General features: G+C 45.3%; 1 protein-coding gene across 4 annotated transcripts in view; it reads right to left on the bottom strand.

The window, feature by feature from the left end:
• The window catches only part of PRKCE (protein kinase C epsilon), a 543,326-nt gene that overhangs the window by 77,006 nt on the left and 450,250 nt on the right, over nucleotides 1-16,070 (bottom strand). For all 4 annotated transcript variants that reach the window (XM_006054783.4, XM_025262285.3, XM_025262284.3 and 1 more), the window contains one exon: nucleotides 14,126-14,280. In XM_006054783.4, coding sequence (XP_006054845.1) covers nucleotides 14,126-14,280 — 155 coding nt within the window. The remainder of the gene's footprint in view (nucleotides 1-14,125; nucleotides 14,281-16,070) is intronic.

Raw genomic sequence — 16,070 nt, 5'->3', positions numbered from 1 at the left:
CATGTGACTTCAGTCATTCTATGCCCCTCAGTATGGGCTGGGTCCATGCCCTACCCTCAGGTCTCATTGCTCACCAAGATTCCCTTTGTGTTTTGAGAAGCAGGCCTGTAGAAAATCTTTAGACCCACAGACACCCTTCTGGTGCCCTGCCCACCCAAGCCTTCATACATCCTGTTCCCACTCTGTGGTCCACTCGCCTATGACCTCTTACTCTGGCCAACTCCTACTGACTCTACAGGGGCCCTCCTGGAAGAGATCACTACCCCCAGAAAACCTTCCTTGGTTTTCTTCATCCAGCCAAGCTATCTCTGCCATGTAGTTTCTGGCACCCTATCCTCTCCAGATCACCATCCTCATCAGATTTTTTAAATTGTTATTGTCCATTTTATTGTCTGGCATCCCCACCCAAACTTAAGGGCTAGGAGGGCAGAGAATGTGTGTCTTTCTCTTTTGATGGTATCTGTATGAATACACCAATACAACTCCTGATACACTAAGGAGGCTTCACAATCATTGTTGACTGAATAAATGAGTAGGACACAGCTCTCTTAACAACAGAGCTGTGCTCTTCCTGAAAAGGTACAAACTCAAACCAAAATCCCTTTTGGAAGAATGCTTTTGCATCAGCAGAATTCTAACAATGGAGTACATTTCATCTGAGAGATGCCCCATTTCAGAGAGGGTTTGGAGTCATGGGGTGTGAAATGTTCAACCCTAATATGACCGTGACTTTCTAAGCAAGCAGCCCTGATTCTCAGACTGAACTCCTACCCATATAGTGGTTATGGCCTCTGGAGCTACTTGTTTTAAGAGGGGGGGACTATGGATACATTAGAGGGCAGATCCACAGATTGTCATCTGATACTCAGAGTGCAAAGCACAGGAGTACGTGGGTATGAAGTCTCATGTTCTAGGACCTCTAACCTCTCCGGCAGGCGCCAGACACTCTTGCTACTTAAATTCAGTTACCTCTGGAGACTCACTGAGGTATCTGTAGATGCCATTTTTAGAGATTTATTTTCAGAATCTGTTGGAATTCCCAGAACAACAACCTTAGGATCTAGGCGCACAGAGCAAGACCCTCCAAAGCAGCCACTGTGTAGGGAGCTGAGGTCCAGAGAGAAGCAATAATTTGCCTGAGGTCACTCAACTGAGGCAAAGCTTTATTAGAGTTCTGGCCCAATTCCTGGCCTCAGGTTCTCTCTACTGTAGCACTTCACTGACCAGACATTGTGAAAAACAAAAAGACCATGGAATGGGGTAGTGCACACAGAAAGGAAACCCAGGGAAATGTGGGTCTAGCAAGAAGTCTGTTAGAAAGTTTTGCATCCCTGTGACCAAATATATTTAGAAAGTCGCCCCACCTCCCTGGAGGTGTCTTGCTTGATACATTTGAATAGGTTGAGCCATGAACTCACGGGCAATTGGGCTAAATCATAAGTTCAGCATAACCTGCAGAAACTCTATAAGATCATTCAATCAAGAAATAGTTTCAGTACAATGTGAGAAAAACTAGAATATAATGGAACAGATGCAGTGTTAATGAGAGGAAGAAAGGACTAACTTTGCTTGAAGGGGCCAGGGGAAAATAAACTGAAGCTGAATCTTAAAGGATGGGAAAGAGAAAAAAAGAAAAAGTGAAGAAGAAAATCTGGTATTCTAGGAAAAGTGACGGTATTCCTAGGTAAAGACAGGAGTCAATGTTTGGGATCTGGGTGATAAACGCACAGTATGTGTGGCTGTGTTGGTGAGGACACCTGCCAGGTAAAAGCAGAGCTCCACAGGGGAGTCTGGTGGTAGAAGAACTTGGGAAGGCAGGGTAGGTAGGAACAGAACTGTGTGCAAAGCCTGGAGAATGAGCTAGCGAAAGGGTCAGCTTGGGGATGGCTTCAGGTAAGAGGCAGAAGTGTCTGGGCATTATCCTGAGATAACACGGAGTCACTGCAGACTTCTGAGCAAGAAAATGCCCCAACTCCGCTTTATGACAATTAATGTGCAGGAATGGTGGGAGAAGAGAACCAGAAGCAAGGACAGAGAAGATGGCAACAACCACCAGGATTAATCCATCAGCCTGTTATCACACAACCAAAATGAGAAGCAAAGCTAATTAAATGTGGCCCCTAATGCTTTCGAGGGCTGAAGAGACACCCCATCCCCCCCAACCAGCTTGAGTCATCTTGGACTCATCCAGGGCCCACTGAGACCTTGGGATCCACTCAAATGTCTGCATAGACTCTACGTACCATGTGGCAGAACTATCCATTGTTTGCTAAAACAATTCCCTTTTTTTTTTTTTTTTTGCAGTGCAATCAATAGCCAAAGGCATTGAAGAAACAAAATCATCAAACTAAGCCTAGGAGAATTCAAGTTCTACTGTTGAATACATTGATAATACATGTTCAAGGATGTCTACATTCTATAGACCACTGCATGGCCATAAAAGCTACAGATACTGAATTGTGCTTCGTAAGACAGAACTCAGGTCCTCAAAGTAGCCTTTGTTTGGGAGACTCTAACCTGGCAAGATGTTTTCATCACTTCACCAGCTAGCAAGATACAAGGTGAAACTTACCAATTGTCTACTCAACCACTCGTGAAATAGAATAACAATGCCAATACCAGCAGTGAGTACTCAGTGTTTACACTGTAACTGACACAATCACACAATCATAATGACTTTACACCTATTAACATGTATTTGATTCTCACAATCTCTCTTTGTGGGAGGTAATATCTCCATTTTACAGATGAAGAAACAGAGTTAGAGAAGTTAGCTGCCTAAGATCATATATCTAATAAGCACTGGAGACAGAATTTGAGCCAGCAGTCCTTAACCACTACATTGGGTCCTCAGCTCTGTGGTGAGTATCGTGAGAGACACAAAAGTAGTTGATAGCTCCCCGATCATTTTCTCTCATGCACCACTATGTTGAAACACTCAGACGCATTTAATCAGGAATTTCCCTCTGGTTCCAAACTTCCTGTTTGCTCTGAACGTCCAATGTCAATGGAGTCAGAATTCTACTTCTGATCTGGTCAGCAATAACGTGGCTTCCTCAGAGGAATGTAAACTTGGCTTCTGTCCCAGCCAGCTCTGTCTCCGTTCACTCTTCCTCTCTCCTTTATCATATCATAACGACTTCACCCCACACGGTCATCAGCAGGTGACACTGTATGAAAGGAGTTCAGGGTGAAGACAGTCCCGTCTCTAAGTAAACCTAGACTCACCAAAAAGTGACTATCCCTGAAAACTCCACAATCATACTTAATATTCCTTTATCAGGAGGACAAGCCCTTCAATTATACAACACGGTAGAGGAATGAAATAAGTCTCATTACCAAGATGCACATTTTTGAAGTCAGCTTTTTTGCTGAAGCAGATCGTGTAAGGAACAGAGGGTGGGTGTAGGAGCTTGTGAAGATGGTAGGTGCCAAGGGAGCCCATCAAGGAGGCTGAGGTACAGAAAGTAGACTCGGTAGCGTTCCAATGCAGGCATACCTCGGGTGTTCCAGCCCTGCTGGCCACTTTCTCATGCGTTTCTCAGCACTCACTCATCCTGCCCTATGGTCCCTAGGTGCTCGTAGTACTGAAATAATGCCAAGGAAAGGCTCCCTCCCCTGAAATACTGCCTGACTCTGAGACCTAAGCCCTGTCCTGCTGGGCCCTTAGTTGGGCTCTGCACAGGGGCAAAGCCTCACATGTCCACCACCCTGATGATGGGGTGTTATCACTGCCGGGATACTGGCAGCTCCCCATGCCTCACCGGGCCCCAAACAACTTACAGAGTGCTTTCTAGGTCTATCAGTTTATTTAAAGCTTTCAATTTATGCCAGAACGGCAGCCTGGCCATCTTATTTTGATATTTATTAGGAGCTCCATTTTTCTGAGCTCCACATTTTACAGGAAACTGTGGCCATTTGCCCAGGGCTACACGGTTGGTGTCACTGCTGGGACTGCACCCTGGGCTCTCTGTAGAGAGCCCATGGACGGAGGAGCCTGGTAGGCTGCAGTCCATGGGGTCGCTAAGAGTCGGACACGACTAAGCGACTTCACTTTCACTTTTCACTTTTTGGTTTGCTAGGGCTGCCAGAGCCAAGCACACACTCTGTTGGGAACAAGAGAAACATATTTCTTCCAGTTCTGGAGGCCCCAGCTTGAGGATCGGTTTCTTCTGAGATCTCTCTTCAGCCTATAAATGGATTTTCTCCTAGGGTCTTCATGGTCTCCCTCCATATATTTCTGTGTCCTAATCTTATTAAAACACTGGTCATACTGGATTAGGGGTCACCCTGATGACCTTATTTTACCTTTTACCTCTTTAAAGACCCTATCTCCAGGTACAGCCACATTCTGAGGTACTAGGAATTAGGACTTCAACACATGAATTTGGAGGGGACACAATTCAGTCCATAACATCCTCTGACTCCATAACCCTCCACTCTGCCCTTCATCCAACCAATATTTATAGAGCTTCCTAGGTGCCAAGGACTGTGCTCAGCACTTCCGAAAAATGTTTTCTGATGTAATTCTCCAAACAGTCCAGGGAAGTTCTCATTCCAATTCCCATGGTACAGTGAGGAAGATACACTTCAAACAGTTTAAGTGTTCTGCTCAGGAAAACACAACAAAGATGCAGCATACGTGGGATCCAGCCCCAGCTCCCTGGCTGCAGCTCAGCGCTGTCTCCAACACACAACTTTGCTTCCCATGCGAGGCAGCACTGGGGCAGGGTGGCCTGACAGCGGTGGCAGCAACGTGAGATCTGGCAGGATCTCCTTCTTTGGAAATGCCATGAATCCCATGAATAACAGCTGTATCTACCACATAGGGTTACTGTGTGATGACTAAATGAGTAAATGGGTGCAAAGTGCTCAGAATAGAGTCTGGCTGGTAACGAAGCCTAAAATGAGTGTCTTGCTATCGTTGTTGGAGAAGGCAATGGCACCCCACTCCTGTACTCTTGCCTGGAAAATCCCATGGACGGAGGAGACTGGTAGGCTGCAGTCCATGGGGTTGCTAAGAGTCGGACACGACTGAGCGACTTCACTTTCACTTTTCACTTTCATGCATTGGAGAAGGAAATGGCAACCCACTCCAGTGTTCTTGCCTGGAGAATTCCAGGGATGGGGAGCCTGGTGGGCTGCTGTCTATGGGGTCGCACAGAGTCGGACACGACTGAAGCGACTTAGCAGCAGCAGCAGCAGCTATCGTTGTTGCTGCTGCTGCTGCTACTGCTGCGATAGTTATTATTTCTGTTCTTATTTTTCACTTCTAGATAAATAGGTAGCTTGAATGCTCACACATTATTTTTTCTCCTTCCCCAAATTACACACAAAGGCCTAAACACACAAAGATGGGGAAACAACAGAAGAAAGACCAGCAATGTAATTTTGGAAGCAGAAAAGCAAAGGGCTGAGTGGGAATGGCTCAGGAGACCTGAGAAAGAGCTGCATCCTGAGCCAGCAATGGGATAAGTAAAGGACAATTAAATTTATGCTGTAGAATCTCCCGTTTCCTGCTCTAACAAAGCTCAGGAATTTACAATAACTGTTACCTCTGGAGATGAGGGTGATGTAGATAAAGATCTGGTTAAAAAGCAACTATACACTCAGATTCTCTTCTTACTCTGCATACCCCCTTCTCTGCCTCAGAGACTTACTCTCTGGAGAAGAGAAACAGAAAGTCTCAAGGACCAGGGTGGAATCAGGGAGAGTGCAGGCACCAGGGTATAGAACTAAAAATAGGGCAATTGGATGGATATATGTATTTTGGGTCTAGTTTGGGGAATGATAGCCTGCCTTGATCCTTGGAAACCTTTCCTGCCATGGCCACAGGTAGGTGTTTCCTGAGAGGAAGGTCTCTGGTTAAAGGCTATGTTAATAACTGGAAGGTCTAATATTTAGAGTCTCATCTTCTTTCAGTATGTTTCCAGTGTAGCTAATGTTCATACAAAACAGAGGCTGGGGAGGGATTGGGGAGATTCCTTCTTCCTTCCTTCTCAGTCTTCTAAGACCTGGCCCTTAGAAAATCTTCAAGGATGGCCTACAGATTATCAGACTAAGTGAAGTAAGCCAGACAGAGAAAGACAAATATCATATGACATCACTTATATGTGAAATATAAATTATGATACTAATGAATTCATTTACGAAACAGAAGTAGACTCACAGACAGAAAACAAACTTATGGTTACCAAAGGGGAAAGGGGTTAAAGATAGGATAAATCAGGAGTTTGGGATTAGCAGATACAAACTACTATATTTAAAATATATAAACAACAAGGTCCTACTGTAAAGCACAGGGAAGTATATTTAATATCCTGTAATAAAGCATGATAGAAAAGAATATGGAAAAGACCAAATATATATATTTGGTCACTTTGAATTACTTTGCATATACCAGAATCCAATCAGCTAAAAGAAAGGAAAAAACCCTTTTATTTAGAAATACTAGAAGCATAAACTAAAAGACGGAGAAGGCGATGGCACCCCACTCCAGTACTCTTGCCTGGAAAATCCCATGGATGGAGGAGCCTGATAGGCTGCAGTCCATGGGGTCGCTAGGAGTCAGACACGATTGAGTGACTTCACTTTCACTTTTCACTTCCACGCATTGGAGAAGGAAATGGCAACCCACTCCAGTGTTCTTGCCTGGAGAATCCCAGGGACGGGGGAGCCTGGTGGGCTGCCGTCTATGGGGTCTCACAGAGTCAGACATGACTGAAGCGACTTAGCAGCAGCAGCAGCAGCAGCAGCAAGCTAAAAGAATTGCAAGCGGGTATTTTTGTGGAAGGGGAAATTGTTGGAGAGGAAGGGCAGAAAACAGATTTTCATTTCTTTAAGTACCTGGTAGAACTATTTGAATCTTTATGTATATCTCTGATTAAAATAACATCTAAGCTTTATAACACCTCACTGTGTAAACTTGAGTAAGTTACTGCCTGGTTTCGGTTTCCAAGTTCTGTATCTATAAAATGGAGTTGGATGAGATAGCCTCTGAGGTCCCCCTTGATCTAATATTCACACCATGATTCCTGCCATGGGAACTGATATCATCTCATTACATACTCAACCCTTAGATCCTTAGGAGTTTTACACTAAAGCATTAAAGTATCATTTTCTACAATGGGTGGGAGAATGTTGACAGCTGAGAACAGTGCTCAGTGGGGACAAAGATCCCCATGAGATTTTCCCCACAATCTCCCCCATAGACCACCAGAAAGGCAAGACTACAGAGCGCATCACAACTCTGTCTGCATTTCCTGGGTGGGCCTGGCTTGGAGGGCATAGTCAGAGACCTCTGTCTCCAGCTCTTCCTAGGGAAATCCTTCCCAAGTTCCTCCTTCTGGGCTTCATCCCCCAGCCCTGGAGAGGACTAGACATTTCACACTCAGGCTTATCTAAGTCTGAATTAAATCTTTGTTCCCTGCTCTTAATTCTTCACTGACTTTTACAAACATCATCATCAACACGAAAATCTTTTCTAAGCACCTCTTGAGTAGAGTGACCTAGACAGGGCCAAAGCAGAAATGCCCTTTTCTCTCCTCCTGTCCGCTATGGCCTCTCAGTTCTGGCATCAGGCATAGATCAGCTCTTGGGGGGTGATGGTGATGACTCATTGAGGATTGACAATCTTGGAGAATTAAAGGAGCAAGAGAGCTTTATAACTTACAATTTCCACTCCTGCTGGTTAAAGACCAAATTTTAGTGCTCAATGTGACAAAAGTTAATCATCAGTGATACCTGACATAAATTCCTCATCATTTCCCCTTCTTTTCATATCCTTCACTTTTATTTGTACAGTTCAACTTGTCATGACCACACTCAACTACCTTAGAGAGGAGTCAAGGCAGGTATTATCTGAACCTCACATGGAAGCCACTCATAAAGAGATCCAATCACTTGCTCAAGATTTTTTTAAAGGATTCTCTAGCAACTCTTCATCTGTTTTGCCCTGGATGGTTATGAGGTTGGTGAAGAGAGAACTGATTTTACTTTTCTGTTTAAATTTTGATTTTTCCTATGACTATTACTTCTGTAATTTTAAAACATGGGAATTTAGCTTTATAAAAACAAAGGAAAGAATTCATTCTTCTAGTGTTAAGACACTTGGCCAGAGGGGCAGAAGCCATGTTCTTTACCACCCTCTGCGGTGGTAACTATGACTGTGGAAGAAGATGCCTTTCTGTCTGCCAAGCCCCTGGTTCTCTTCCCAGGGCCCCCACTGCCCTCTGTGTCTGAGGTGGATCCCATCTTCTCACTTCCTTGTCCCATGGACAGATGAGTACCCTGAGACTCAGCTGCTGTCCTGAGCAGCTCAGAGGAAAACAGATAAGCTCTGAGCATGGTGCACAGTAGGAGAAAGTTCCCTACATCAAATTTCAGAAGAAAGTCTGCCCCTCACAACTTTCCCTATCATGGTGTGTGTGAAGGCATAAAGGAGGAGAAGAAATGTTCAAAAGGCATAGTTAGGAAGTGTGGACCCACAGTGAGCTAACACCTGCTCCCACCTCAGCACACAGAGGGTTCCTAGGAATGCTGAGCAGAGAAAACAGAGACAGTGCCCTGTGCCACCCATGTGGGGAACCTGACTAGAGAGACCCAGAGGAAAGTAGCCTGCCTGTCAGCCTGGACTCACCTTCTAGTGTGAGCCCTTGGCCAGAGGAACAGCTTCTTCCCTTAGTTCCGGAACCCTGGCCAATTAACCACTAATTAGTTTGTGTATAACTTCCAGCAGGAAGGCTGGAAAATTCTATTTCAACTTTGGCAATGAGGTTCTTCCTGCAAAATTTAGTCTTGCCAACCTCCCAGATAAACCCTTGCACCAAAATATGGTTGCCATCTGGGCTTCACAGGCGAACAGGCAGACACATGTATCATACAGCCCTTGTACTGGCAGCTTCAAATAAAGAAGCATGCGAAAGAGAGATCACGTGGTCCTAATTCATCTATGAAATGAGAAACATGCAGGAATGGGGCAATTCAGGGTCAAGGAAGAAAAACTGAGTGTTCCAACAGATGCTTCCAACACAGACTTTCAAAAGTGCACAGGTACGAGGTAGCAGATGGTGATTGCAGCCATGAAATTAAAAGACGTTTATTCCTTGGAAGGAAAGTTATGACCAACCTAGATAGCATATTAAAAAGCAGAGACATTACTTTGCCAACAAAGGTCCGTCTAGTCAAGGCTATGGTTTTTCCAGTGGTCATGTATGGATGTGAGAGTTGGACTATAAAGAAAGCTGAGCCCTGAAGAATTGATGTTTTTGAACTGTGGTGTTGGAGAAGACTCTTGAGAGTCCCTTGGACTGCAAGGAGATCCAACCAGTCCATTCAAGGAGATCAGTCCTGGGTGTTCATTGGAAGGACTGATGTTGAGGCTGAAACTCCAATACTTTGGCCACCTGATGCAAAGAACTGACTCATTTGAAAAGACCCTGATGCTGGGAAATACTGAACACAAAATAATCACCACCCCCAAGAATTAGAAAAAGAGCAGAGTGAAGTCTTAGGCACTGGAAGACATGTAAACAGAAAGGAGGGATAGGAATTAAGTAGAAGAAAAGAATGTGGTGAAACTGATCAGGAAAACCTAAAGCTGATTATTTGAGAGAACATGTAAAAAAGATAAGTTTCTGACAAGATCAATACTTTGGCCACCTGATGCAAAGAGCTGACTCATTTTAAAAGACCCTGATGCTGGGAAAGATTGAAGGTGGGAGGAGAAAGCGATAACAGAGGATGAGATGGTTGGATAGCATCACTGACTCAATGGACATGAGTTTGGGTAAACTCTGGGAGTTGGTGATGGACAGGGAGGCCTGGTGTGCTGCAGTCCATGGGGTTGCAAAGAGTTGGACACGACTGAGGGACTGAACTAAACTGAACTGATGAGATAGCAACCCAGCTAGACTGCAGGGTTCTGGAACATTAGAGATGAAAACAAGTATTTAGTGAACACTTACTACAAGCAGCATAATAACCTAGGCTGGCCAGATAAGCACGCCTGCATGGAGTTCTCAATCACAGAACAGGTATCTTAAGTAAAAATACAAGGCTGACAAAGGGAACTGGCTTGAAACAGAGAGATGCTGTCACCCAAGGGAGGCATGATCCCCATGACAGGCTGAATGGTCAGGGTAGGCTCCCAGAGCAGGGGCATCTTACACAGTCCTGAAGGCAGAACAGAACTTTTCTATACCTGTGGTCCCCAAGTCACCTGAGGAATTCTTTAAGAAAGTAAAGATTCCTGAATCCCATACCAGACCTAATGAATCAAAGACTCTAGGAATGTTACCCTGGAATTGCTATTCTTTAAGGAAAAAAAATACGATTATTACGGCAAATTTAAAACATTCACAAAAGCAGACATAATAGTGAACCCCTGTGTACCCAACACCCAGTCTCAGCAATCATCAATTCACGGCCATTCTTTCCCCATCTATATCCTGATCTAGTCCCCTCATTTAGTATGTTGGAATCTACCTATTTTTTTTTTAAACCAGGGACCCTTAGACAGTCAGACCATGGATGTGACCTAGGAGCCCTTCACTGAGCAAGATACAGATTGTGAACAAGGGAATTCTAGGGATGGTAGAGACAAAGACTTGGAAAAATGAAAGAGAAGGGCATTTGGGGGAGAATGGTCTCATCTGGAGGGCATAGAGGGTGGGCTACACAGTTGGGGGAATAGTGATGAGGATCAAAAGATCACTGGGGACCATCAGGGCCCTTTTAGCATGCATGGTGTCTTTGTGAGAAACAAAAAAGGGGTCTCCTCTAGGTAGAAAAAGCATCTCTTCCTCGGGCTGAAACCAGATGCACTAGCAGAGCAGACCTGGGTGCCAGCTCCCACTCACCACCTGGGCCCCTCCCTCCTGTGCCATGCCCAAGTCATGCAGCCGAGCATAGCAGCACCAGGGCCAGGGCTGATGGATTCTGATGGCCAGCAAAAGGGGCTGTGCTTTATCTAGTAAAGGTAGAAGGATGCTAGGAAGAGCACCACGTGACCATCAGCCTATACTTTGAAAGAACACTGGGCTGTGCTGGAGAGGGAGGTAGACAAGATAGGAGGGAGAAAAGCAAGAGGCAGTGAGGACTCAGGTCAGTAAACTCTTGCAAACTACCTGGGAAAGAAGGTAGAAAGCCTTGGAGATCATCTGGAGAGAGTAGTCTTGTGCAGGGATCTAGAGAGAACTGGGGGCTGGAGACAGTGATATGGGAGTCTCGGGCACACAGGTGTCATTTGGAGACAGGCAACGGCTGAAATTGCTCAGGGAGAGTATTTAGGGATGAAGGCCCTGGAAAAAAACAGTATTTAGAGGATGGGGGTTGGAGGGGAGAAGGATCAGGCCACGTTATATAGAGATTAAGGAGAAATGGCCAGGGAAATAGAAAGGAGAGAAAGAGGGGACAAGTCTAGAACAGAAGTGTTCACAGGTGAGGTGAGAGGCAAGTATTCATCTAGGCAAGCAGAAAGGAAAAGAAACTAGAAATGTAAGGAAAAGTCAAGTTTTGGAGTACCAGGAATGACTAGTAAAGACTATGGACAAGTGTCATGATGTACAGCAGGAGCCTGCTGATCAGTTACACTTCCTAAGTCTGTCACTTACCGAATACGGCCTTGGGCAAATTATTGGGTTGGCCAAAAAGCTTGTTCGGGTTTTTCTGTAAGAAGTTATGGAAAAACCAGAACAAACCTTTTGGCCCACCCACTATTTAAGGGGAATCTCTGAATCTCTGCTGGTAAACTGTGGGTGATTATACCCACTCTGATAGGGAGTGGATAGGGATGATGTCTCAGTGAATGACAATTCTTCTAGTCACTGGCTCCTAAGAGTGCACTGCCTTGTAATATGGGTGATATTTTCACATATCTAACGCCAGTATCTCTAACTAGTCGGCAAGCTGCTTTGGAGGCAGAGATTAGGAATTTAAACTGAGGCCAAGGGTCATTTCTTGTTCATCTACTATGTGCAAGATAATAAGAGGATGTAAAATAAGAAGGTCAAAGGGTTAATAAAGAAGCTGCCATGGTCCTAAGGGAGAGGGTGTGACATTCCCAAATTACAAATAAAGTGGTGGATGGAGAGACTTGCTCTAGCTGGTGGGACCAGGCTTCTAGCAGGCAGGCAGTATTGCATCAGGCTTCTGGGCTGGAAAGAGGAGGACAGAAGAACAAGAAAGTAGGGAATTGTCAAATGAGCTTGAGGCAAGCTAAGAACCTTGGGTTCCCAGGTGGTGCTAGTGGTAAAGAACCTGCTTGCCAATGCAGGATATGTAAGAGATTCAGGTTCGATTCCTGGGTCAGGAAGATCCCCTGGAGCAGGGCATGGCAACCCACTCAAGTATTCTTGCCTGGAGAATCCCATGGAAAGAGGAGCCTGACAGGCTGTAGCCCATAGCATCGCACAGAGTCAGCCACGATTGAATGACTTAGCACACACACATGCATGAACCTTGGTAAGTTCAAGAGATCATGGGAAGTGAGGTGTATTGGGCTGTAGTAGATATAACCTAAGGCAACTCCCAATGTTTCGCACTCTGGTATAATCCCATAACCCCTTCCCCTTGTGTATGGTGGAGAAACTGTGGCTTACCTCCAACCAAAACAATGTGAAAAGGTGTGTGATATCACTCACAATTATAAGACATCATAGGGCAAGGGCCAAGGGATTTGCAGGCATAATTAAGCTCCCTAAATGATTTGACTTTGAGTTAAAAGGGAGATTAGCCTGGGTGGGCCCAATCTAATCAAGTGATCCTTTTCAAAGAGGGTCCAGGACTCCCTGAAGTTAGAGACTCAAAGCAGGAAAGGCTTTCACTCCTGCTGACCATGAAGAAGCCATGTGTATTCTCCATTTGCAAGGAAATGAATTCTGCCCATAACCAAGTGAGCCTGGAAGAGGAGCTCAAACTTCAACAAGAAAGCAGCCTGGCTGACATCTTGATCACAGCAGAGAGACCCGGGTACGCTGTGCCTAGACTTCTGCCCTGTGGGAACTGTGAAATAATCAATGCTTTAAGCACCGCATTTGTAGTAATTTGTTATGCAGTAATAGGAAACAAATGTGTGGACGTGTGACGTGGAGGACCACAACAGCAGGCTAGAAAGTATGGGCTTTGTTATGCAGGCCATAGGGAGCCACTGACTATTTTGAGCAGAGGGAATTAAAGAAGCTGAGGGTTGGTTTCAGAACCCTTTGGAGAACATTTTTTTTTTAGTCAGGGCATTGCTCCCAGGAGCAGGGCCAGTGAAGTTCTGGTGAGGGATTAGTTTTGGGTTGAATCAAGCCAGCTATTCTTCAACCCAATTGAAGGAAAAAGGAGGAAGCAAATTCTAAGTAAAGAAATTGACAATCATTGACAAAAGCCTGAAGGAACTTTAGTGTCCTTGTTGCTAATTATAAATATTTACTCCTCCCAGAATTCCTGACCTCACAGAAGAGCCTGCGTAAGTAGTACTGCTCTCTTACTGGAAAATTTGTGTGTGTGTGTGTGTGTGTGTGTGTGTGTGTGTGTGTGTTCCATGTTTTCTTGGAAGGGGGACAAGGCAGTAACAAGGGACTGGATGATCTGCAGAGAGTCACTTCCTGTTAGATACTGTCTAGGTCCCCTCCCCTCTTCCCTCCTAGATCATAAACCCTGAGACCCCCCAAGGAACTCCTCCTTCTCTGATTCTATCTGCTGGAGACAACTAAGCCAAACAAACTCAGGAAGTGGCAAGAGGTTGGGAAGGGGAGGAAGTTCATGGCACAGAAGGAAGAAGTACAGAGAATGCCCTGATGTTCAAGGAAGAGGGTTGGGGTGGCAGGGGGGGGCGGGGAGGGGAGAGAAATGAAGGTCACCCCAAGGTTACTTGGCACTGGGCCTTTAAAATGTCCTGCTTAAGCTTCAATCAAAACTGGCACAAACAGTGGATCAGATCTCCCGGGGCTATTCAAATATTAACATTTACAGTGATAAACAGCCCCCAAAAAAGCCCTCTGTAAGCAAATTGAAACAAACAACTAATTTAAAGCGAGTTGCTAAGAGACCAGTTGGGTGGAAGCCAAAGTCAGTTCAAGCATCCGGAGAACTCTCTATTTTTTCGCTTTTGGGGAAGAGAGGAGGTGAGGAAAGGTACCTGTAGATGACTCCATGTTGGTGGAGGAACATGAGAGCTGATGTAACCTCTGCAGCATAGAACCGGGAACGAGGCTCATCGAATTTTCGGGAGCGCTGAATCTGGAACATGAGGTCCCCACCATTCACATACTCCATGACAAAAAAGAGGCGGTCCTGAAGGGAGAGGAGAAAATGCCATTTAGTGAGTCCACTGTAGCTGCCCACACAGGCCAGCGAATGTACAGTGAGTTCGAAGTAACAGAACCAGGACTCAAGCGAGGGGCAGGGTGCACAGGTGGGGGACTTCTAGTAGCACATGTTCTAGAGAGAAGACAAGGAATCAGGGTATGAAGTGCTATTCTAAGATCTTTGTCTTACTTTCACAGGAACCAGCATGGTCTAGTGGGAGGAGTCTAAGATCGACAGAAAGAAGACCTGGATCTCTGCCTAATTTCTGTTACAACCTTGAAGTGTGACCTTGGACAAGTCTCTGTCCCTTTGGAGGCTCCAGTTACTTTTGTCTGTGTGGTAGGTTACATCATGGCTGCCCCAAAGATATCCCAGTCCTAATCCCTTAATGTGTAAATGTTACCTGAGATGGCAAAAAAGAACTCAACAGTTGTGATGAAGTTAAGGATCTTGAGTTGGGGAGATTATTTTGGATCACCAGGATGGGCCTTAAACGCAGTCACAAATGTCCTAATAAAATGAAGGTAGAGGGAGATTTGAGAAGGAAGGAGAAAGCAGTGTGACCAAGGAAGCAGAGATTAGAATGAAGTTGCCACAAGCCAAGGAAGGTGGTGCTGTCAGAAGTTGGAGCTGCCAGAAGCTGGAAGAGGCAGGGAAGGGTCTGTCCTAGAGCTTCTGGAGGGAGCATGCCTCCATCCGCACTTGGACTCTGGTTCATTGACACTGGTCTCAGACGTCTGACCTCCAGAAATGTGAGAGGAGAGATTTCTGTTATTTTAAACCACCAAGTTTGTGGTGATTTGCTAAGGCAGTACTGGAACCTAATACAAAACAACACAGACTGATGAGATGGTGAGAGCCCCTCCCGTGGAGGGGCCACGTCTCACTTTGGAGGATGCTCCCTCTGGGATCTCCACCTTGATGTGCTTCCTATGGATTTTGCCCTCAAGAATGGCCAAACCATAATCACATCTCATCGGGGGTGGTGCCTTCTTATCTGTACATGATGATGATGTGGGAAGAAGATGGACTGAAATTTACTTTTTGTATAGTTTCCTGACTACTATTTCCTGAGCCTGTAGAGTGGGGGGTGCTATGCTGGGCAGGAGGCAAAAAGTTGTAAGCCATCACTGTCCTGAATATTGCGGGGTGGGGTTATAAGCCTTAACCATAAGGCTTATGATCCAGGGGCAGAGATGGGAAATGTGTAGAATGATGAAACTAAATAGGACCAGAGTGCCTTAAAGATATTTGGTGCTAAAAGGATTAGGACAAAGGGGGTCTCTTTGAACTGGGGGTCCATGGAGGATTCTAGAAGGAGATAGGCCCTCCCTGAGAGGAGGAGGAGATGGGGGAGGCACCAACAAATACCAGGACATGGGAACAAAGTGACAGTGCTTAGGGACCGGTAAACTGCCCAGGTCAGCCAGGGAGGAAGGTCCACGGAGCAAAGAGGAAGCAGTGAGGTTGGAGAGGCCAGAGGGTCAGAGTACATTCTTAACATATAGACACAGTCTCAGCAAAGCTGCTAGGCGGACGTCAGCATATTATCTTTCATTAAAATTAGTAGAATCATTTCAATTAAGACTGAGTAAAAATCACAATTAGCAAAGGCTAATAGAGTTCTGCCAAGAAAACTCACTGGTGATAGCAAACATCCTCTTCCAAAAACACAGGAGAAGACTCTACACATGGACGTCACGAGCTGGTAAACACCGAAATCAGATTGATTCTATTCTTTGCAGCCAAAGATGGAGAAGCTCTATACAGTCAGC

The sequence above is a fragment of the Bubalus bubalis genome, chromosome 12 (assembly GCF_019923935.1).
Source record: "Bubalus bubalis isolate 160015118507 breed Murrah chromosome 12, NDDB_SH_1, whole genome shotgun sequence".
NCBI lineage: Eukaryota > Metazoa > Chordata > Mammalia > Artiodactyla > Bovidae > Bubalus > Bubalus bubalis.
Note: the sequence above shows the minus strand (reverse complement) of the source record. Positions and strands in the feature narration are given on the sequence as shown.